Source organism: Dreissena polymorpha, chromosome 9 (genome assembly GCF_020536995.1).
Source record: "Dreissena polymorpha isolate Duluth1 chromosome 9, UMN_Dpol_1.0, whole genome shotgun sequence".
Taxonomy (NCBI): Eukaryota; Metazoa; Mollusca; class Bivalvia; order Myida; family Dreissenidae; genus Dreissena; species Dreissena polymorpha.
In genome coordinates, this window is record NC_068363.1 from 66566621 (window position 1) to 66591509 (window position 24889).

Here is a 24889-nt window from a genome sequence, read left to right on the forward strand (position 1 = left end):
TAAAAAGTACGGAAAGAGTACTTCGGAGTATGGCCGGGTGCTTTGTTATGTATTTTCCGTACGCGAGGTACGTTGATGTATACTTAAGAGTACTTGAGTCGAAAATTACCAATTGAGTATTTCTATGTGGGGACAGTTTTACATCCGTTTCGGCATCACACGTTACAACGGTATGATTTGTATACGCTTAATCGGTATTATATGTAACACCAATATATATTTCAGCATCAACTATCAAGCAACATTACTCGGTTGTTGTGGTTGTTGTTGGCAAAGCTGATTCTCGGGAGACTGCTGATGCGCTCATTAATTTTTACATCTGGGGGCAACGCCTGCTGTCGCAGATGCGGGAGTGGCAGTCCTTGTTGCACGTCACGCACACAAAGGTGCTTGAAGTCGGGGAAGGACGGGTTGCGCTTTTCTCAGGCTTGTCTTTCGACTTGCACGCTCGCTGTCGCTGTGTATCGACTGCCGCAATATGCGATCGTCGACCACAGTCTCCCATAACGATGTAGCGATGCCGCTTGAAGACTCTCTAGAAAGAATTCGTGTACCTGAGGACTGGGAGATCCTCTTCTGGCCGAACATTAAGTTTTTTTTGGTTAGGAGTCCATCCTCCATTCGGCGCACGTGACAAAGACAGCGGAGGCGGTCATGTTTTAATGTCGTATCAATATTAATATCATCATACTTAGCAGCAACAGCACCAACAATCCCGAGTTCTATGTGCATTAGGATCGACATATCATCATACCCATCAACATAAAAAGTTGTTGAAGGAGTTTTATTAAGTCAGTTCGTCTATCTATACGTCCTTGTGAAATAGTAATGTAATGTTATGGCATTTTTTTGTGTCTCGAACATAAATTATGGATTGGCTACGCCTTTTTTTTTCATTTATAAATTATGTAACTTTAATTTTAAAAAATCCAAAAGTTATTTAGGTCAGTTATACAATCAGGTGTTATAAAAACAAAATTGCTCAACGATAAGTTCACATAATTCATTAAAGGCCTTAGAACAACGGAAGCAGTACTATGACGCAAGGGACACTTTACACGTCGGCCGCCGTTTGCCTTTTGTGTTTGGGGGCCGTGAGCGCTCAAGTGTTCGGACCAGGTTCCTGTCCCAACGTAAATGCGCAGAGTACGTTCAATCTAACGAGGGTAAGTGGTATTACATAATGGCATTTCATTGTTGCCTGCTTAGTTTGTGGTATTATATAATGGCATTTCATTGTTGCCTGTTTAGTTTGTGGTATATTATATAATGGCATTTCATTGTTGCCTGCTTAGTTTGTGGTATATTATATAATGGCATTCCATTGTTGCCTGCTTAGTTAACATTAATATGTACAAGACGTTGTGTATAATACATGTATATGTACTGGCCTTCTTTAACCCATTCATGTCTAGTGGACTCTCCCATCCTACTAAATTGGATCCATTTATTTCCAAAATTATGGATGTCTAGTATATTTATTTCTATATTTAGAAGACTTCTTACAGAAATTTCTTTAAGCAAACACCGCAGACTCAGATGAGACGCCGCACGATGCGGCGTCTCATCTGGGTCTACGCTGTTTGCAAAGTCCTTTTTTCAGAACGCTAGGCATAAACGGGTTAATAATAACCATGCGGAAGACAATATTTCCTTACTGGCCCAGTGATGGTAGGATTTCTTGGTATGGCTTTTTCCAAGCTCATTAAACTGTCCAATCGAGGAGGGGGTATTGTCTGTTGACCTCACATTTCTGAATTCAATTACTAATATCTACAAAGATACCAAGATTATGTTTAGAATCAATTTAGCAGATATGTTGCAAAGACCCTTGACTGGTGCTGTTATACAGCGAATTTTTTCGTGTACGGCTGTGCAATTTAAATATGAAATTGTTTATCGATAAATTAATAACGGTTGTGAGTCCTCTGCGTTATAGAACAAGATTGTTTTGATTATATTTTGGCCCGATAATATATTTTTCAATACGAATTAAACTTGAAAGTTCGGAATGATCGTACTTGTTGTGTGAAGAACTTTGCAAACACCCACTATTGTTCTTCGGCCCGCGTCGTGTTAAAATGGGTCGTAATCCGACCCTTTTCAGTTGCTCTTTCTGGTCAATAGCTACGCTGTCCGCTATTAAGTCACGCAAGGTTTCGTGGTCTGTTCGCAGACAGGGTTGCTCTTTACAAGAGCGCGCAACTGCACAGACTTGTCTGGAGATACGCTGACTGCATATGGCATAAGAACCATTTTCACATGATGCAGTCATTTCTTTGTTTATGGCATGTTGCAATTGAGATTTATTGAGTCGTGTTCTGAGAAAACTGTGCTTATGCATGTGCATAAAATGTCGTCCCAGATTAGCCTGTGCAGTCCGCACATGCTAATCAGGGACGACACTTTCCGCTTTTATGGTATTTTTAGTTTCAAGGAAGTCCCTCCTTACCGAAAATCAAGTTTAGGCGAAAAGTGTCGTCCCTGATTAGCCTGTGCGGACTGCACAGGCTTATCTCGGACGACACTTTACGCACATGCATTAAGCCCAGTTTTTTCAGAACGCGGCTCTATTAATTATTGGGTGTGGTGTATCGCTACAGTACCTGGGTGACTGGTTCGAGCAGTACAGATTTTACGCTGCGTTCGAGAGCGGCCAGGATTGCGCCAAGGCAAATTACCAACTCAAACCTGACGGTCACATCCGCATTTTCAACAGTGGATTCAAGTACGTAGCCATGGATGCGTGTCCGATACTCTTGAGAATATTTTAATGTCCCCCACCACTATAGTGGGGGACATACTGTTTTTGCCCTGTCTGTTGGTTTGTTTGTTGGTTTGCGTCAAACTTTAACATTTGCCATAACTTTTACAATATTGAAGATTGCAACTTTATATTTGGCATGCATGTGTATCTCATGGAGCTGCACATTTTAAGTGGTGAAAGGTTAAGGTCATCCTTCAAGGTCAAAGGTCAAATATATGGGTCAAAATCGCTAATTTAATGTACACTTTTACAATATTGAAGATTGCAACTTTATATTTGGCATGCATGTGTATCTCATGGAGCTGCACAATTTGAGTGGTGAAAGGTCAAGGTCATCTTTCAAGGTCAAATATATGGGGACATACTCATAGTGTTTCACAAAAACATCTTTTTTAAACTAGCTCTTAACATTGAAGCTATTTATTTTTCATTCGATGAATGTACCCATATATACGAGTCGCGCTCTGAGAAAGCGGGTGTAAAATGCATGTGCGTAAAGTGTCGTTCCAGATTAGCCTGTGCCGTACTGCACAGGCTAATCTGGGACGACACTTCATGCAAGTGCATTAAATTTCTTATTCTCTTAGCGCGTTTCATATAACTTGTAATACTGGTTTTGAATTTATCTCAACCACGCTTGGCTCTTTTTAGGAACGGGAATCCCGTCAACGCCACAGGTGACGCCTACGTAGCAGATCCTGTGAATGCCCCCGCAAAGTTGAAACTGAGGTTTTCATCTCGTAAGTACACACACAATTCCATTAAATGAGATATATAAACTAAGTTATTTGTGAACTACACACACAGTCTTTAATACAATAGTCCCAGCTATTATTTTGGGCATTTACAAAATGCGTTATCCGGATCTACGCTAATTTGAAAAAGAAACATATACGTAGGTTTAAAGAATGGCGAAGCATTTTATCCAACACGTGTCAGCTTAGTTTGAACCCACATACTGTTTTAGTTGTTCCCTACAGTTTAGCAAATTCCGTACTAAGAATAATGGCCGGAAAAATCGTATTATAAACTTAGGTAAATTTCGAAAGCTGACCTAAACGTTAACAACCAATACCAGTAACAACTGTAACACAAACTTAACATTAATTCAAAAGCCTAGAGAAACGGCGTTGTCTACCGTTAAGGTCGCTGTGACGTGGTGGTAATGGTGTATGCCTAGCGACTAGGTCATAGGTTCGATCGCACTTGTGGGAGCGTTCTTTTGATCTCCCCCCCCCCCAAACAGGCACCAAGTACTGGTTCTACTCATGAAACCGATAGTTTTTCAATAAGCCTTAGGCTTTCGATGCAATCGAGCTACAATAATTACGTTTAAACCCTTTCCCACTCACAAGCAAACTGAAAATGTCTATGTGCAAACAACATAAAACCGGAAAGCCTGCGAGAAACTCGCTTTCTCGCAGTCTGTTAAGGTTTTATGCTGTTTGCTGCTCATCAGTATCCAAGGGTTGGGGTTGAAGCATTTTAAATTTGAATTTAGAAGGAAAGGTCTTTAATCAAATTTATATTTCTTGGGGACTACAAATGCGTAAAAATACGTCTCTTAGTGTTAAAGGGTTAATTAAATGGTATCTAAGTGTTAACTAATGTCTAATTGCAGTGGCCCCCTACGGCGACTATTGGGTGATAGATACGGACTATGACCACTATACCTTCATATACACGTGCAGCAACGTGCTAGGCCTGACGCACTACGAGTTCGCGTGGATACTCACGAGATCGCCCGTGATTTCGGAGGACGTCAAGACGAAACTATTCAACGAGGCTAAGGCTTTAAAGATCGATACGACCCATTTTGCAACCCAGAACAGAACAAACTGCCCAGATGGCATTGCGCTATAATCGCTTTTCTTGTTTAAGTTGTTTTTCAAATGATATTACTTTTTTACTTTTTGTAAATACAATAAAATTGTTAATAATTAAGTGTTTTGTTTTTCAAAGAGGGCCATGACGGTATTTTTAGTTCAAGTAGCATTTCAGTATTCATTTAGATAAATTTCATATACCGGTATTAAAGATTTAAAGATACCAATTCTGACCAGGTTTTATAAAGATTAAACAAAATAGAGGTCTCTGGTCGTTTCAGTTCGAGCTCAAGTCTGCTGAAACTTTTTCCAGCCTAGTAAGATTTAAAGGCATTAGAACCTTTGTGCTTGCAAATGATAACATGTTGTTAATAAATGGTAATTCGAGCAATGAGGCATTTAGATAGCAGACAAAACCAACCAGCTTTGAAAAGTCATGAAGAAATATCATTTATTATGAAAGCAAGTATATAAAACAACGTCATTCGAACAATGGCATCAAGACTACCAAAATGCAACAAAAATAGTTGCGAATGAACAAAAAAAATCAATAACATCTCAGATCTAATAAAATACAAGATATGGGTGAACACAGCATAAGTTCATGACATTTGACCTGCGAATACATTTTTTTTTCTTCAAACGTGTCTGCAAGTTTTTAAATGATACTATATTCCACGTCTACAATTTGATGATGGATTTCACTCATTCCTGATCACTTTTCTTAACATCTGACAGAAAACAACATTTTAAACAAACATCTCAAAGGAAAAGAAACAACAAATACCGATCTCATTAAAAGTTTGTTCAAAACAAAATATTTATGTTTCAAAACAAAATATTTATGTTTGTACGTGGATAACTTAGACCAATTAAAACAAGGGCTGTTTGTAAAACATGCATGCCCCCCATTTGGGCTGTCCGTTGTACTGGCAGCCATTGTGTGAATACGACTTTTGTCACTGTGACCTTGACCTTTGACCTAGTGACCTGAAAATCAATAGGGGTCATCTGCAAGTCACGATCAATGTACCTATGAAGTGTCATGATCCTAGGCAGAAGCGTTCTTGAGTTATCATCCGAAAATCATTTTACTATTTCGGGTCACCGTGACCTTGACCTTTGACCTTGTGACCTCAAAATCAATAGGGGTCATCTGCGAGTCATGATCAATCTACCTATGAAGTTTCATGATCCTAGGCATATGCGTTCTTGAGTAATCATCCGAAAATCATTTTACTATTTCGGGTCACCGTGACCTTGACCTTTGACCTAGTGACCTGAAAATCGATAGGGGTCATCTGCGAGTCATGATCAATCTACCTATAAAGTTTCATGATCCTAGGCATATGCGTTCTTGAATTATCATCTGAAAATCATTTTACTATTTCGGGTAACCGTGACCTTGACCTTTGACCTAGTGACCTCAAAATCAATAGGGGTCATCTGCGAGTCATGATCAATCTACCCATGAAGTTTCATGATCCTAGGCGTATGCGTTCTTGAGTTATCATCCGGAAACTATTTTACTATTTCGGGTCACCGTGACCTTGACCTTTGACCTAGTGACCTCAAAATCAATAGGGGTCATCTGCGAGTCATGATCAATCTACCCATGAAGTTTCATGATCCTAGGCGTATGCGTTCTTGAGTTATCATCCGGAAACCATTTTACTATTTCGAGTCACCGTGACCTTTGACCTAGTGACCTCAAAATCAATAGGGGTCATCTGCAAGTCATGATCAATGTACCTATAAAGTTTCATGATCCTAGGCCCAAGCGTTCTTGAGTTATCGTCTGACAACCACCTGGTGGACGGACGGACCGACCGACCTTCCGACCGACCAACAGACCGACATGAGCAAAGCAATATACCCCCTCTTCTTCGAAGGGGGGCATAATAAGTTTTCAACAGTTCATAATGCCGATGAAAACGGTTTGTATTGTGTAAAGAGTTTTGTGGATTTAAAATCAAATTATGCACATTATATGGTAAGTTACCCTATCAAATATCCCTTTTAAAAGCATGTAGTTATCTTTCAAGATTTACACATTTCATATCAAAATACATACACTTTTATCGCTCATTCCATTCACAAGCCAAAACATAAATAAAACTTCTCTTACAGGTGTCAATATCCTTATACATTTATGTATATTGTCATTTCTGCATCTAGGATGCGTGCAAAAATAATTAAGTAAAAAATCTTCACATGCAATTTGTATACTTAGCCACCAATAATAAAAACATCGTGCCAAATGTACAAGGGTAATCATATCAAGCAATCTCAGTGGATTCTTAATTAAGGCAAATCTTATACCACAGATGACATCACAGACCCATGGCCAGCTTACTCAAACAAATAACATTTAATAAGTCTTACAGCGTATCATATGAATAAACAATTGGTGAAAATGATTGATACAATAATCTGTATGTACAGCCAAATACTGGTCAGTAACCAAAATGGACTTGAATGCAATTGAGCCGCACAGCACATACTATTCCTGTAATATTCATTTAAAATATTTTGCTAATTTCTTTCAAATCAATGATCTGAGTGTGACATCACTGTATCATATCTTCATACCAGCATTTATGTAACGATACTCATACTATTAAATTTTCGTGTATTCAACAATGTTTAAAAACACCTAGCATATGCAATATTGCGACATCATTTTGTTTATTTACATTATGTAATTTGATGCTTAGTTTCAGACATCTTCTCTTGATCACTTTCAACATTAAGACAGAACAAATCAATAATGATGGATCAAACAGTTCAAAGATGTTGTAAATGTGTGGAAAACATAATCATTCTTGCAAGTGTTTTAACTCTTCCAAGTCATTCTTTATACAATGTGATAAACATTTAAAGAATTGCAGATAAAAAATCATTCATGTTTTTAAGCCAATACAATGATTTATATCAAACTTTCCTTTCTAGATAGTTGACTGAATAGTCGATTATATGAAAATGTAACTCATAATCTTGACAGTGAGAACTATAGAGAAATGGATGACAGATTAAGTATTATTAATTTACCAGAAAGAATGTTGAGTACATATTATAAGCAAGAAACCAATGAACAAATACTAGTACATTTTAATTAAAACGTTCAGCATTTTCACATAAACCCTGCATTCTGATTGGATCATAAGCTTGTGTGACCTTTAATTAATTTCTCCATGAACCCACTACATATGCAAATGAAATCACAAAAAATTCATGACCCTTGTCCCTTTTAATTAACAAGTAGCCATGCCAGCGACAATACAGGGTGTACATGGTATTTACGTAGAATACAGGCTGTACACCAGTAATTGCAAATCATGTCATTGCATTGTGGGAATGACAACGTCAAGAGGTTCAACCAGTTAAGACCAAAAGGAAAATTAGATTATTACGCCAGCAAATTCAGATTTAATACAGATTCAGATTACATTGTTATTATAAGAATTGAATAGCATTTTATGAATTTCCGAGGTATATGGAGTTTCTGGAAAATGGCCCCTAATTGATGCATAAATGCCCTCTGTCGATAAACAAATTTAGCGATTATTTTCGAGACAGTACATAAACCTATGAAAAGCAGAAATATTCTTGCTGAGTTGATATTAGCCAATGGTTTCGGAACTGGAAGATTAAGGAAAAGCTTGTGTGTTAGAATAGATATTTGCTCCAATAACTCCAATGTCATAAGCAACCTTGCAGAAAATTTAAGCAGACATGTTCTTTAACTGTTGAACAATACAACATGAAATGAAATACTCCTACCTATCAAGTGTGACATCTAACACAGAAAAATGAACCCAATCATCAGTACACAAACATTAAGGACAACTCGAAGGGTTTATATGCCATTTAACCCTTTGCATGCTGGGTAACTTGTCATCTGCTTAAATGTTGTCTGCTGACTTTCTAAAATTAGCATTTTCTTCGATTTTTTTCAAAAAATACTATCAGAATAGCAAACAGTTTGGATCCAGATGAGATGCCACGTTCTGTGGTGTCTCATCTGGATCCAAACTGTTTGCAAAGGCCTTCAAAATTCGGTTCCAGCACTGTAAGGGTTAAAAATGGTCTCTGCAGCAATAACCCCATTACAACAGTTCAACGAACCAAAAATAGATACATATTTCAGTTTGACATTCAAAACAGACAGAAAACCCAATATTTAATTCATTACAGTTAACACAAATAAATATGAACGATATGGTATGACATTTTAAGTGATTAATGCGTAGATTGCTAATTGTTGACAGATCCAAAATGTTTAATGAAGTAAGAACACATTACACTGAACCAAAATGATCCTATGCCACATACAAGTTCAAAATCATCAAAAAACATTGTAATTAATTTCTTTAATAAAGTTAAAATTGCATTTTAATTCTTCCAAATGCAGTTAACACTTCATTATATAATGATATAACTAATGGTTCATAAACAAAATTAATGTAGAGTTTAGAAAATTCCCTAGTTAAAATAGCCATTGGTTAGTTTACTGAATGAATCTTAATAAAAACAACGTGTAAATATTAATAAATTGTAACAAAAGACTCAGAAGATAACCATCTGATTTTCGTGTCTTTGTTCAAACTTTCAATAATGAGGTGCCACATGTTTCAATATGAAATTCATCTTAGATAACAATATTATACAAGAGTGATGGCCTGCTAATAACATTATGTAAATACACATGTACCAGAAGCATCAATGGTGAAACAAGTGTAGTAAATCATAAATCATAAATGCAGATCTACATAAACTACACCAACAGGGTCAGCCATCTAAACATACGTTTGACGACTGCTTAACGGGAAGAAACACTGGCCCGTATTCACTAACCCCATCTTAGACTTAAGAACAAAGAAAAGTCTCATACTCCATAAATATGCTAAAAAAGGTGCTTATATCATGAACGTATTGCTCTTAACAAAGAATTAAACATTTTAAGGTTTTAACTGCCATTCTTGACTTTACTTTCCAAAATTTTTAGTACAGTTTTAAGAATTATCTTTATTTTTTCACTTAAGTTGAAGAATTGGTTGGCAAATACGGGGCTGATGTAGTTCTAAACAAGGGACCTAGGACTCCATTTCATCTGGGTCGTAGGCCATGGGGTACCGTCAGGGGTTGGCGTAGTGGGCCGGGTACCCCAGGGGGAGGCCCTGAGGCACCTGGGCAACACGCCCGGCCAGCTGTGGGGCACCAGGAATCTGAAAACAACCAAAATATTTACAAAGTGATATTACTGATAATGAACCATTCATGAGTAGAAACACAATACTTAGTGTGAACTAGAAATGGCGCGGCAGAGGCCGACGCGTATCCCCCAAGCCAAATGTTGGTAGTAAAATGAGTGAAAATCTCTGACCCGGCCCCACCCAAACCCCCATAACTTTTGACCCAGGGGTCAGATCAAATTCCAAAAAAGTGCCCTGTCGCACATATGCTCATAGCTACCATGTGTGTAAGTTTGAAGGTTCTAGTGCTAATAGTGTAGGAGGAGATAGTGGCCAGGACGGATGGACAGACAGCGGAGATAACCAAATAATCCCCATGCTTTTCTGAGAAAATTGCAATTGACCTTGATTTTATGACTAAATATGAACTATAATGAAACAGGGGCATTTTAGAAACCAATGAGAGGAATACCCCCATTAATTCCAGTTGTTTTACCATTAATGGGCAGAATTTTGCTACAATGATGCCAAGAGACTAAAATTTCTTAATTTTCATCACTTGGTCAAGTTTTTTGAAGAGTATTAATGAGAGATATTTTTTCAATGCAACATTTGATTTTTTTTAAACAAATATGCTGAATAACTTTGGAATTAAATATTTTGACAGTTGTAACGTTTATTTGACTACTAACAATTGGAGGTTAAAATCTTCTGACTCTTGGTTTTCAAAACCGAGTGAAATCACTGCATGAACATTTGTGTGAATCACCCTGCCGCACCTGAGCCTGTTGGAACTGCAAGCCCGCATATGGGTTGGACGGGTACAGGGGATGCCCCGCGTAGGGGTTCTGTGCAGGGATCTGCAGAGGGGTCAGCTGGGAGTTTATGTAGGTCGGGTACGGGTTACCCGCCTGGCTGGATAGCGATGTCGTCGTGACTGGCATCTGCCCCGCCAGGGTGTACTGCAGGGAGTAGGCTTGACCTGGCGTCAGTGGGTAGCCAGCAGCTGATATGACAAAAGCATGTGTGCAAGGAACAGTTAACACTATACCACTCAGATACGCACTTTGACATAATAACCTTTCTAACAAGATTAAAGTTGAAAAGGCTTCATTTCCAACCCTAAGGAACTGATGAACAGCAAACGGCATAAAACCTTAACCCATTTATGCCTAGTGGACTACCCCATCCTTCTAAATTGGATCAATTTATTTTCAAAATTAGGGATTTCTAGTTTATTTTTTTCTATATTTAAAATATTTCTTACAGAAATTCCTTTAAGCAAACAGCGCAGACCCTGATAAGCCGCAACATGTGGCGTCTCATCTGGGTCTACGCTGTTTGCCAAGGCCTTTTTTCTAGATGCTAGGCATAAATGGGTTAACAGACTATGAGGTACTCGCAGACTGTTCTGGTTTTATGCAGGTTGCGTAATGCATATGGCAATTTTTACTTTGTTTCTGAGCAGGAAAGGGGTTAAGTGCTTTTGTTTCGTTTAATTGTAACTGAATTTGATACTTAATAGTACAACTAGAAACAAGAGGGCCTAAAGGCCCAAAGTTGCTCACCTAAGATATAAAGGAACTGACCTGAACTGTGCAGCCCAAGATGTCATCAGATCAATGTTCTGACCAAGTTTCATGAAGAGTGAACTATAAATGTAACTTTTAGAGTGCTAACAAAGTATTACTATATACCAGCCATATTAAGATAAATTCCCTGCCCCTGGTCGCCATATTTTTCAATAGACGAGTACCATTTTTGAACAATATATGTGACTTTAAGAGCATTAACAAGTTTTTTTTTATCGCCACATAAGCAGGGGTGTGATTGAGGTGAATCACATGCATAACGCAATGACAAACCTTAAAACAGACATTTAAATAAACACCATCTTAAACTTATCAACAATATTTTTTTATGAAAATCGTTTTAAAATCGCTTAACATGTTATGCAAAGTCACCAATATTCATTGTGATCAAAATCAATGAGCGTTCTGATACCTGCGAACAATGACAGCAATCTTTCGTTTGAGCTCAATGCCTTTACATTCTACATAAGGTCAACAATGTTACAGTGTTCAACTAACAATTTTTTACCACAGTTGACATAGTTCAAGATTTTTTCACATGAAATTGATGAATAGAATGTGACTTCAGCCTTACCAAGACAGTCAATCTTCTGTACCCATTCAGAAAGTGGTATCACTTTCGGATTTATACTCACTGTTGTTTCTTCCCTTTCCCATTTAAATTTGTTTTTCAATAATTGTTAAATCTCCGAGAATTTGTGAGATTTGTTCGTTTGTCTTCATTTACGCTTCACAAAGGCACCATTTGCCTGGGGTGGGGGGAGGTCTATAGACAGTTAAAAATGACCAAGTCAGACATTACTGACAACCAAGGCCTGTGGTTTATCAAAGAGATCATAGCTAGAGTTCATCAAGTATGTATGGACATAAGTCCACTGGTATTTAATGAAAACTAGCATTCACAAATTAGAACAGGTAAGAAATGATAATTATATCAATAGATGTGTTCGTCAGAAACACAATGCCCCTTATTGAGCCGCTTGAAATAAAATTGCTATATATCATTTGCTTCCCTTGAATTTTGTCCAATCCAACCGGGGAGTGGGGGGGGGGGGGGGTCTCACAGTCAATTATGACCATGTCAGACATCACTGACAACCAAGGCCTGTGGTTTAAAAGAGATCGTAGCCAAAGTTGATCAAGTATCTATGGACATAAGTCCACAGGTATGTAATGAGCATCAAAGAAATTATAATAATATCATTTAAAAATGAAACACAATGTCCCCCTATATGACGTTTGACCTTGAAGGATGACCTTGACCTTGATCCTTCACCACTTAAAATGTGCAGCTCCATGAGATACACATGCATGTCAAATATAAAATTGCTAGCTTCAATATTGCAGAAGTTACATTACATGAGCAATTTTGACCCATATATTTGACCTAGAAGGATGACCTTGACCTTTCACCAGTCAAAATGTGCAGCTCCATGAGATACACATGCATGCCAAATATCAAGTTGCTATCTTCAATATTGCAAAAGTATTCATAAATTAAGCGATTTGGGCCACATATATTTGACCTCTGACCTTGAAGGATGACCTTGACCTTTCACCACTCAAAATGTGCAGCTCCATAAGTTACACATGCATGCCAAATATCAAGCTGCTATCTTCAATATTGCAAAAGTATTCATAAAATGAGCGATTTTGGCCACATATATTCGACCTCTGACCTTGAAGGATGACCTTGACCTTTCACCACTCAAAATGTGCAGCTCCATGAGATACACATGCATGCCAAATATCAAGTTGCTATATTCAATATAGCAAAAGTTATTGCAAAATGTGAAAGTTGGCGCAAACCAACCAACAGACCAACAAACAGGGCAAAAACAATATGTTCACCACTACTATAGTGGGGGACATAAAAAACTTTGACAAATCAATCATTTGAGTTATAAATAATCAAAATAATAAATCTGTACAGTAACTATGAAAAGAACTTCAATTTTTGGTAAGGAAATATATAACATGAGATTTATAATTATATAAATTACTTCCCTTGAAAATAATTGTCTCTAAAAAATCTCTATTTTAGTTGCAAATAATTAAAAGCCACTACCGTGACTGTGATTGACCACTCGAAATGTGCAGCTCCATGAGATACACATGCATGCCAAATATATACAGTGGCTATGTTCAATATTGAATAATTTTCTCCCTTTTTAAAGCATATTACTTCCCTTGAATTTTATTTTTTACCGTAGACTGTAAAGGATGACCTTGACCTTTAACCACAATGTGTTTGTCAGAAACACAATGCCGCCTACTGCGCCGCTTTGATTTATTTAACAACAAGGGACAAAATTGTCACAAAACCAGGTTTTCATTGTGAAAAAAAAATCTGATAAAGGGAGACAACTCAAACTGAACTTTTGAAATGAACAAACAAAATTAACCCCCTTTGTAAGTTTGTTTTAAAATAAATCTATTTTTAGTCGTGGCGACCTTGACATTGGAGATATTGACGTGATTCTTTCGTGCGACACACCGTCCCATGATGGTGAACAAATGTGCCAAATGATTTTAAAATCTCATAATGAATGACATAGTTATAGCCCAGACAAGCTCATTTATGGCTATTTTTTACCTTTGAACTCAAAGTGTGACCTTGACCTTGGAGATATTAACGTAATTTTTTCGCGCGACACACCGTCTAATGATGGTTAACAAATGTGCCAAATGATTTTAAAATCTCACAATGAACGACAAAGTTATGGCCCGGACAAGCTTGTTCCGCCCGCCAGCCAGCCAGCCTGCCCGCATTCGCCAATCTAATAACCAGTTTTTTCCTTCGGAAAACCTGGTTAAAAATATATACGTGGGCAGGTCAGATAACTATGTCCATTTAAAGCTTATTACTTCCCTTGACTTTGTTTTTTCAACCCTAGACCTTGAAGGATGATGTTCACCTTAAATTTTTACCACTCAAAATGTGCAGCTCCATGAGATACACATGCATGCCAAATATCAATGTGCTATCTTCATTATTTAAAAAGTCAGGGACTACCCTACGGGCGACTACGGGCGATAATTTCGCTCTAAGGCCCATGATATCGCCCTACGAGCCCAGAAAAGCGAAGATCAAGTCCCCCGATTTTTTTAGTAAACAAGACCGGAAAACGAAAATCAAGCCGCCCGATTATTATTGCCAATGCGTGTTACCGCCCGCAGGCGATTAGCAAGTTTATTGTTTGTTGTTTATCTAACGGTTACACAATTTACCCCCCGCACGGATCGTTAATTGACCGTGACAAAGCAGTCCCTTAATATTGGTTCCTATAACAACACACTCGTGCCTATTCACGCGTGACGCAAGTTGTCTAATAATAACGTGATAATTGTTTGACCATCCGATAATTGCAGTTTTTTCGCAGACGGCATGGTTAAAGAAAGTCGGCAAAAATAATAAAAGAAAAACAAAATTGATCATAGGTCTATTAATTACGTAGATCCACGATTAAGTCCAGCGAGTTTTGTCAGTTTGTTAATCCACCGATAATTACGAGTATTAAACACCCGTCTGCTATAAACTGCAATCACATTCATTTTTTATATTAACAAGTCATAATACTACACATAAACAATGAGAAAAAAATTCCTCCATTAGATATAAATTTTCCGAGTATGAATTAAATTGCTACGTTATGACCTTCGACATTGCAAATGGCGGACATTGTAACATTCAACCCGCGTTCAATTCATAGCTGGCAATTCAAATTACAAGTAATGGTGATTAAGTAATGGATGAAGCATTATCTGGTTTTAACAAACATTTGATAAGGTTTGTTAAACCAGATAACAACAAGGAAAAATTGGATTATTAAAGTTAAACAGGTAAGGCATTCTTAAGTGTACATATTTCGGACGTGTATAGTATTCGGATAAACAGTAATAGATATACTAGATGTTCTATGCATTACGATTGTGTTTTGTTACAAAAGCAGTCATAGGGATGATGGTAATATAATGACGATAAATGTGATGAAAAGGTGCTACCGGTACATATCTTAAATTACTTAAATGTGTTAAATGACTTAAATGTGTCATGATAAAGTAGATTTCAATGAGAATTTATTGTTTTTTACAAATACGCATAGTATAATGATAGAAATAATAAAAGTTGTGAAATGAACATGTTTTGTTTTTGATATTGTTCGCACAAATGTCTCCCTGATTTCCCAAACTTCTCCCTGTTTCGGAAAAAAGGAGAAGTCACTTCTCCCTATTTTTAAGGCCTAGGGTAGTCCTTGAAAAGCTATGGCCAATGTTAAGGTTTAAGCACGACGCCTATGGCGGCCATCGGACGACGAGCTGGCTATGACAATAGCTCAGGTTTTCTCCGAAAACAGCCTCGCTAAAAATGCTACGACAGAATACCAATGTGATATGCGGAGAGGTTTTGCAGGCCTCAGATTTTTCAGGCCACTTATGAAATACACCCGCGGATTCGGTCGCACTTTCACCCATTTTTTTTTCCAATTTACGCGAATCTTGGAAATGACCTCTGACAACCCAATACATGGAAATCCGCTTATCCGCGGAAAAATCACACCCCTGATAAGGAAAAATGCCCCAATCCCTGGTGGTCCTGTTTTTCAACCAACTGTAACCATTTTCAAACTCGTCCAAGATATCATTTGGACAATTATTCTGACTAAGTTTCATAAATGTCAGAAATAAATGTGGCCTCTACAGTGTTAAGTTGTCAACAAGGTTTTACTATAGCCACATATAGCCTCGAAGGAGAAATTCCCCGCCCCCAGAACCATTTTTAAACTAGTCCAAGATATTATAACAACATATGTTCTCACCAAGTTTTATGAAGATTGGACTATACATGTGCAGAGATCGGGATATTTTTCTCTCTGATGGGATTACTGCCCCATAGATGAAACAAGAGGGCCATGATTGCCCTGAATCGCTCACCTGACTAACAAAATACAATCCCAACCCAGTTTTCATCAAGATAAACATTCTGACCAAATTTCATAAAGATTGGATGAAAACTGTGACCTCTATTGTCTACACAAGGTTTTTCTAATATTTGACCTATTGACCTAGTTTTTGACCCCAGGTGACCCAAATACAATCCCACCCAGATTTCATCTAGACAAACATTCTGACCAAATTTCATGAAGATTGGATGACAACTGTTACCTCTATTGGCTACACAAGGTTTTTCTATTATTTGACCTAGTGACCTAGTTTTGACCCAAGATGACCCAAATACAATCCCAACCCAGATTTCATCGAGATAAACATTCTGACCAAATTTCATAAAGATTGGATGAAAACTGCGACCTCTATTGTCTATACAAGGTTTTTCTATTATTTCACCTAGTGACCTAGTTTTTTGACCCAAATACAATTCCAAACCCAGATTTCATCAAGATAAACATTCTGATCAAATTCATAAAGATAGGATGAAAACTGTGACCTCTACTGTCTACACAAACAAATTGTTGACGTTTTTTTTATTATTTGACCTAGTGACCTAGTTTTTGACCTCAGATGACCCAAATACATTCCCAACCCAGATTTCATCAAGATAAACATTCTGACCAAATTTCATAAAGATTGGCTGAAAACTGCGACCTCTAATGTCTACACAAGGTTTTTCTATTATCTGACCTAGGTTTTGACCTAGTGACCTAGTTTTTGACCCCAGATGACCAAAATACAATCCCAACCCAGATTTCATCAAGATAAACATTCTGACCGGATTTAATAAAGATTGGATGAAAACTGCGACCTCTATTGTCTACACAAGGTTTTTCTATTATTTGACCTATTATGTGACCTAGTGACCTAGTTTTTGACCCCAGATGACCCTAATACACTCCCAACCCAGATTTCATCAAGATAAACATTCTGACCAAATTACATAAAGATTGGATGAAAACTGTGACCTCTACTGTCTATACAAACAAATTGTTGAAGGACTGACGCATGCACACACACACAACAGACGCCGGACATCACACGGTCACATAAGCTCACCACGTCACTTCGTGACAGGTGAGCTAAAAAACAATCGGCACTTACAAAGTTGAATGGGCACTTAGCAAAAATGAATGGGCACTTCTCAAGATTTATTTCCGGTAAAAATTACTGACAATAGGAAAATCAGTTTCAGTAAAGTTGCGACCACATCAAATTTATTTCCGAGTCTGTGACGCAACTTTATTGTTTAATATGTTAATTATATTAAACAAACCCGATATTATAGTAGATTAAAATAGAAATGCCTGGCAATCTGATCATTAGTATAAATAATCCAATAAAATACTGCCATTATTTACGATATATGTGTTTAGGAATTTTGTGAACACGGGCGACATCCATAGTTAGGAACTGTACAGAGAGTTTGTAAATCGGAACTAATCGGTATTTCTCGGAAAATCATTGATAAATGTATTCGTCGTTTCAATGCTTAGGACCCAGTAATTTTGGCAAATCGGAACCCAACTTGCGTAAAACACTTGCTCAATTAACCGTTAAACTCCACCTCCGTTCTCTGCAAAAGATTTGAAGGCAGAGCTATGCATTGAGGAACAAACACACCATTGGTTCGGCATGTTGATTGCTAGACAAAGGGAGCCAATTTTGTCGACGAGAAATTTGTCGCTTTATTGCTTTCCTTTGATGACGTCAAACTGCAAATTCACACAAATTTTCGGAAGACTTTAACTGACTCTTTGTTTACAATTCCAGTAAACAACAAGGGACAAAATTGTCACAAAACCAGGTTTTCATTGTGAAAAAAAAATCTGATAAAGGGAGAAAACTCAAACTGAACTTTTGAAATGAACAAACAAAATTAACCCCCTTTATAAGTTTGTTTTAAAAAAAAATCTATTTTTAGTCGTGGCGACATTGACATTGGAGATACTGACGTGATTCTTTCTTGCGACACACCGTCCCATGATGGTGAACGAATGTGACAAATGATTTTAAAATCTCACAATGAATGACATAGTTATGGCCAGGACAAGCTCATTTATGGCCATTTTTGACCTTTGAACTCAAAGTGTGACCTTGACCTTGGAGATATCGACGTAATTATTTCGCGCGACACACCGTCCAATGATGGTGAACATATGTGCCAAATGATTTTAAAATCTGACAATGAACGACATAGTTATGGCCCGGACAAGCTTGTTCCGCCCGCCCGCCAGCCAGCCAGCCAGCCAGCCAGCCCGCATTCGCCAATCTAATAACCAGTTTTTTCCTTCGGAAAACCTGGTTAAAAAACACTTGCTAATATTAAACTTTGATTAAATTATCAAACTAAAGCAAAGTTACAAATATGATTCAATAAATTCGCGTCAATTCAAATAAGACGTTTTGCATTGTAAATCTATGAGTTCTCATGACAATAACAACTTTCACAAACATTACAGCGACGACGCGGGGATTGATCTACCTCGATTTTTTCATGAACGATCTCACAAGTCGAGTAAGAGCGAACAAATAATTTGTGTAAGAGTAGTTTATCTTATATAAGATATATGCAACAAGGATCGAAAAGCGTAATGGTGCGCATCGAATTACGGAAATGATGCGCAGTTTTTTGTTTTAATGGGAAAAGAACGCACTGCGCACCTTTATCCCAGTCTCTGCGATGATGATGTGACTTTAAGAGTGTTATTAAGTTTTTTCTATAGCCATATAAGGAAAAATGCCCAGCCCCCTGGTGGCCATGTTTTTCAAGCAACTGAACCATATTCAAACTTGTCCAATATATCATTGGGACTAATCTTCTAACCAAGCTTCATGATGATCGCGATCGGACAATAAATGTGGCCTCTAGAGTGTTAATAAGATTTTACAATAGCCATAGCTCTTTATGGAAAATGCCCCTCCCCCTGGCGGCCATGTTTTTCAACCAACTGGAACCATTTTCAACTTGTACAAGATATCATTGGCACAAATCTTCTGACCAAATTTCATGAAGATCGGACAGTAAATGTAGCCTCTAGAGTGTTAACAAGGCAAATGTAGACGCAGCACAACGGACAGAAGGAGGTCAAAAAAGCTCACCAGGAGCACATTGTGCTCAGATGAGCTAATAATGAGAAATAAAGCTATACCTTGTATCAATACAAGAGCACCGCCTTATGGGTGCAGACCGCACATCTATTTTTCTTTTTAAAGATGTAGGGACCTTTCTCAATTTCAATCACAAAGGAGGGAGGGGTGGAGTGGAGAGGGGTGTATAGTGTGGGTGTGTGGTCATTTATTACATTATTTTCCAAAAATGCAAAAAAAAATTATTATTTTTTTGTGGGGGGGGGGGGGAATCTTGGGTGGGATGGTTGGACGGTATTTCAAAAATAAAATGATAAAAATAAATATTTGTGTTTTTTAACCATGTTTGAAAAAAAACAAGAGATGTGTTTGTCAGAAACACAATGCCCCCTATTGCGCTGCTTTGAAGCCATAAATTTGACCTTTGACCTTGATGGATGACCTTGACCTTTCACCACTTAAAATTTGCAGCTCCATGAGATACACATGCATGCCAAATATCAAGTTGCTATCTTCAATATTGCAAAAGTTATGAAGAAGGTTAAAGTTTTGGTTAAAGTTGTTGAATTGTTTTTTTGACCTTTGACCTTGAAGGATGACCTTAACCTTTCACCACTAAAAATGTGCAGCTCCATGAGATACACATGCATGCCAAATATCAAGTTGCTATCTTGAATATTGCAAAAGTTATGACCAAGGTTAAAGTTTTGGTTAAAGTTTTGGGACACACACACACATACAATGACAGACAGGCCAAAAACAATATACCCCCGATCTTTCGATCCGGGGGCATAAAAAGTTATGGCCAATGTTAAAGTTTTTTTCGGACTGATGGACAGACTGACTGACAGTTCAACTGCTATATATATATGCCACCCTACCGGGGGTCAAAAAAATATTTTTTTGGGGGTGGGGGGGAGGTTTGGTGTGAGGGTTTGGTGGTCATTTATAAGATGATCTTTAATTTAAAAAAAAATAATGGGGGGGGGGAGATTGAGGGGGGAAGGTTTGGGTGGAGTCTATTGAGGTATGTCAGGTAAGAGTTGTATTATCAAAGTATCAATCGAATCTAATCATAAACAAGGGCTGTTTCTAAAACATGCATGCCCCCCATATGGGCTGTCCGTTGTAGTGGCAGCCATTGTGTAAATACGTTTTTTGTCATTGTGACCTTGACCTTTGACCTAGTGACCTAAAAATCAATATGGGTCATCTGCGAGTCATGATCAATGTACCTATGAAGTTTCATGATCCTAGGCGTAAGTGTTCTCGAGTTATCATCCGGAAACCATATAACTATTTCGGGTCACCGTGACCTTGACCTTTGACCGAGTGACCTCAAAATCAATAGGGCTCATCTGCGAGTCATGATCAATCTACCCATTTAGTTTCATGATCCTAGGCGTACTGTGTTCTTGAGTTATCATCCGAAAACCATTTTACGATTTCGGGTCACCGTGACCTTGACCTTTGACCAAATGACCTCAACATCAATAGGGGTCATCTGCGAGTCATGATCAATCTACCTATGAAGTTTCATGATCCTAGGAGTATGCGTTCTTGAGTTATCATCCAAAAACAATTTTACTATTTTGGGTTACCGTGACCTTTGACCTAGTGACCTCAAAATCAATAGGGGTCATCTGCGAGTCATGATCTATATAATGATGGAATTTCATGATCCTAGGCGTATGCGTTCTTGAGTTATCATCTGGAAACCATTTTACTATTTCGGGTCACTGTGACCTTGACCTTTGACCTAGTGACCTGAAAATCAATATGGGTCATCTGCGAGTCATGATCAATGTACCTATGAAGTTTCATGATCCTAGGCGTAAGTGTTCTCGAGTTATCATCCGGAAACCATATAACTATTTCGGGTCACCGTGACCTTGACCTTTGACCGAGTGACCTCAAAATCAATAGGGCTCATCTGCGAGTCATGATCAATCTACCCATGAAGTTTCATGATCCTAGGCGTACTGTGTTCTTGAGTTATCATCCGAAAACCATTTTACTATTTCGGGTCATCGTGACCTTGACCTTTGACCTAATGACCTCAACATCAAAAGGGGTCATCTGCGAGTCATGATCAATCTACCTATGAAGTTTCATGATCCTAGGAGTATGCGTTCTTGAGTTATCATCCAAAAACAATTTTACTATTTTGGGTTACCGTGACCTTTGACCTAGTGACCTCAAAATCAATAGGGGTCATCTGCGAGTCATGATCTATATAATGATGGAATTTCATGATCCTAGGCATATGCGTTCTTGAGTTATCATCCGGAAACCATTTTACTATTTCGGGTCACTGTGACCTTGACCTTTGACCTAGTGACCTGAAAATCAATAGGGGTCATCTGCGAGTCATGATCAATCTGCCTATGAAGTTTCATGATCCTAGGCGTATGCGTTCTTGAGTTATCATCAGGAAACCATTTTACTATTTCGGGTCACCGTGACCTTGACCTTTGACCTAGTGACCTCAAAATCAATAGGGGTCATCTGCGAGTCATGATCTATCTAACAATGAAGTTTCATGATCCTAGGCGTATGCATTCTTGAGTTATCATCCGGAAACCATTTTACTATTTCGGGTCACCGTGACCTTGACCTTTGACCTAGTGACCCCAAAATCAATAGGGGTCATCTGCGAGTCATGATCAATCTACCCATGAAGTTTCATGATCCTAGGCGTATGCGTTCTTGAGTTATCATCCGGAAACCATTTTACTATTCCAGGTCACCGTAACCTTGACCTTTGACCTAGTGACCTCAAAATCAATTGGGGGTCATCTGCGAGTCATGATCAATCTACCTATGAAGTTTCATGATCCTAGGCCCAAGCGTTCTTGAGTTATCATCCGGAAACCACCTGGTGGACGGACCTGGTGGACGGACCGACAGACCGACATGAGCAAAGCAATATACCCCCTCTTCTTCGAAGGGGGGCATAATAAAGAAGTTATGACAATTTTAGCAAAATTTAATAATTTGACCTTGAGTCAAGGTCATTCAAAGGTCAAGGTAAAATTCAACTTGCCAGGTACAGTACCCTCATGATAGCATGAAAGTATTTAATGTTTAAAAGCAATAGCCTTGATACTTTAGAAGTAAAGTGGATCTAAACACAAAATGTAACCATATATTCGAAGTTACTAAGTCAAAAAAGGGCCATAATTACGTAAAAATGACAACCAGAGTTATGCAACTTGTCCTATACTGTCCCCTTATGATAGTTTGCAAGTGTTCCTAGTATGAAAGCAATATCTATGATACTTTAAGGGTAAAGTGGACCAAAACACAAAACTTAACCAAATTTTCAAGTATAAAGGGCCCATAGTTCCATCAAAATGCCAGTCAGAGTTACATAACTTTGCCTGCACAGTCCCCTTACGATAGTTAGTAAGTGTTGCAAGTTTGAAAGCAATAGCTTTGATATTTTAGGAAAATAGTGGACCTAAACACAAAACTTAACCAAATTTTCAATTTTCTAAGTATAAAAAGGGCACATCATTCTGTCAAAATGCCAGTCAGAGTTACATAAGTTTGCCTGCACAGTCCCCTTATGATAGTTAGTAAGTGTTGCAAGTATGAAAGCAATAACTTTGATACTTAAGGAATAAAATGGACCTAAACACAAAACTTAACCAAAATTTTCAATTTTCTAAGTATAAAAAGGGCACATTATTCTGTCAAAATGCAAGCCAGAGTTATCTAACTTTGCCTGCCCATTCCCCTTATGATAGTAAGTAAGTGCACAAAGTTTGAATGCAATAGCATTGATACTTTATGAGAAAATTAGACCTAAACGCAAAACTTAACCGGACGCCGATGCTGACGCCAAGGTGATGACAATAGCTCATAATTTGTTTTCAAAAAATAGATGAGCTTATAAATGAATGTTGAAGCAAGTGCAATACCTTGCAAATTTTCTAAACATGATGAAGTAACAAATTATAGGATTTTATTGTGATTTAATGCTGTTTTTTGCACTGACAAGAACTGAAACAAGTTTAACTTCAACAATATTGATGGCAATTTTTTTAACTTTCATTCTGTAAAGGGTACAGACTTACACATCATAGATGGGCTAGCCCGCTGCAAGGCTGCGTATGATGGTGAGACCATGTATCTCTGCTGACCATCAGGACTGGACACAGGGATGTACATTGGCTGGGCTGACCCATAGTAAGCCGCCCCGGGCTGACCCAGGGAGCCAGAGGTCGCTAGGAGACCAGCCTGTCCAAGGCTCTGGTACTGCGGCACACCCCCTGGGTACATGACCTGCTTCTCTGCTTGGTAGAGACCCCCCATGCCATTTGGCACCCGCGACACCCCCGGCGGCATCTGCACGGCAGACATGCCCGCGGGTACTCCGACCATGCCTGGTACGGACATACCCTGGGCCTGCATTTGCTGGAGGCTGACCATTCCAGGGACTCCCATCCCAGACATGGGGTGCACTGCCAACCCATAGGGCAAACGTTGACCGCTGAAAAGTCCAGGGATATAACAGTAACTCATATGGCCTATGAAAGAAATGAATGAACAGTCTGTAAGAGAAATAGACATGTATCGTGTATCTCAACTTGGAACATAATTAAGACATTAGCAACAGGAAGAAGCACAGGCTATCGAAAAATTAAATGCAACACTATTTTCTTGCGTATGTTAGATAAATATTGAATACACTTAAAATATAAACAGAGGCAGGAAATAGAAAAACAAACACATGCAAACTGTTTCCAACACCAAAATAAACCAAACACTAGTTATGCACAAAAAAGCTGCCCTTTTCTAAGTAATTGGTATATGTATCATAAATTCCTAATATGTGTATGACTTCACACATTGTAAACTTGTCTTCTTCGATACTTGCATTATCAATTTAAAAAGAAGCTTTTTATTTATCTATAATATTAACAAGAGGGCATAAAAGACCCAAAGTCGCTCACCTGAGATATAAAGGAACTGACCTGTTCTGTGCAGCCCAAGATGTCATCAGAACAAATGTTCTGACCAAGTTTCATGAAGATTGAACTATAAATGTGCTTTTTTGAGTGTCAACAATGTTTTATAATAGCCATATAAGGAAAACTGCTCCACCCCCAGTTGGCCATGTTTTTTTTTTAAACCAACCAGGACCATTTTTCAAATCATCCAAGATATCATTAGGAAAAATCTTGAGACAAAGTTTCATGAAGATTGGAAATAAATGTTGCCTCTAGAGTGTAATCAAGGTTTTACTAAAGCAATATAATGAAAAATGCCCCGCCCCCTGGCAGCCATGTCTTTCAACAGACTGGAACCATTTTCAAACTCATCCAAGATATCATTAGAACAACTTTTCTGACCAAGTTTTATGAAGATTTGACTATACATGCGACTTTTAGAGTGTCAACATGTTTTTAATACTGCCATATTAGGAAAAATGCCACACCACCTGGTGGCCTTGTTTTTCAA

General features: G+C 38.2%; 2 protein-coding genes across 13 annotated transcripts in view; one reads left to right on the top strand and one right to left on the bottom strand.

Annotated features, from left to right (window-relative positions):
• Positions 1–24889, bottom strand: part of LOC127844484 (uncharacterized) — a 276328-nt gene that overhangs the window by 238989 nt on the left and 12450 nt on the right. For 2 of the 12 annotated variants that reach the window (XM_052374752.1, XM_052374751.1), the window contains 3 exons: positions 23503–23918; positions 10568–10794; positions 5019–9821 (listed from right to left, as the gene is read on the bottom strand). In XM_052374752.1, the coding sequence (XP_052230712.1) occupies positions 9732–9821; positions 10568–10794; positions 23503–23881 (696 nt within the window). In that variant the 5' untranslated portion in view covers positions 23882–23918 and the 3' untranslated portion in view covers positions 5019–9731. Of the gene's footprint in view, positions 1–5018; positions 9822–10567; positions 10795–23502; positions 23919–24889 lie in introns of those variants that run through there. The other 10 variants (XR_008032749.1, XR_008032748.1, XR_008032756.1 and 7 more) reach the window with 10 other exon arrangements.
• LOC127844490 (apolipoprotein D-like) lies at positions 976–4711 on the top strand. Its single transcript, XM_052374760.1, has 4 exons — positions 976–1166; positions 2604–2728; positions 3419–3507; positions 4389–4711. The coding sequence occupies exons 1-4, from the start codon at positions 1038–1040 to the stop codon at positions 4628–4630; spliced, it is 585 nt and encodes a 194-aa protein (XP_052230720.1). The 5' UTR covers positions 976–1037; the 3' UTR covers positions 4631–4711.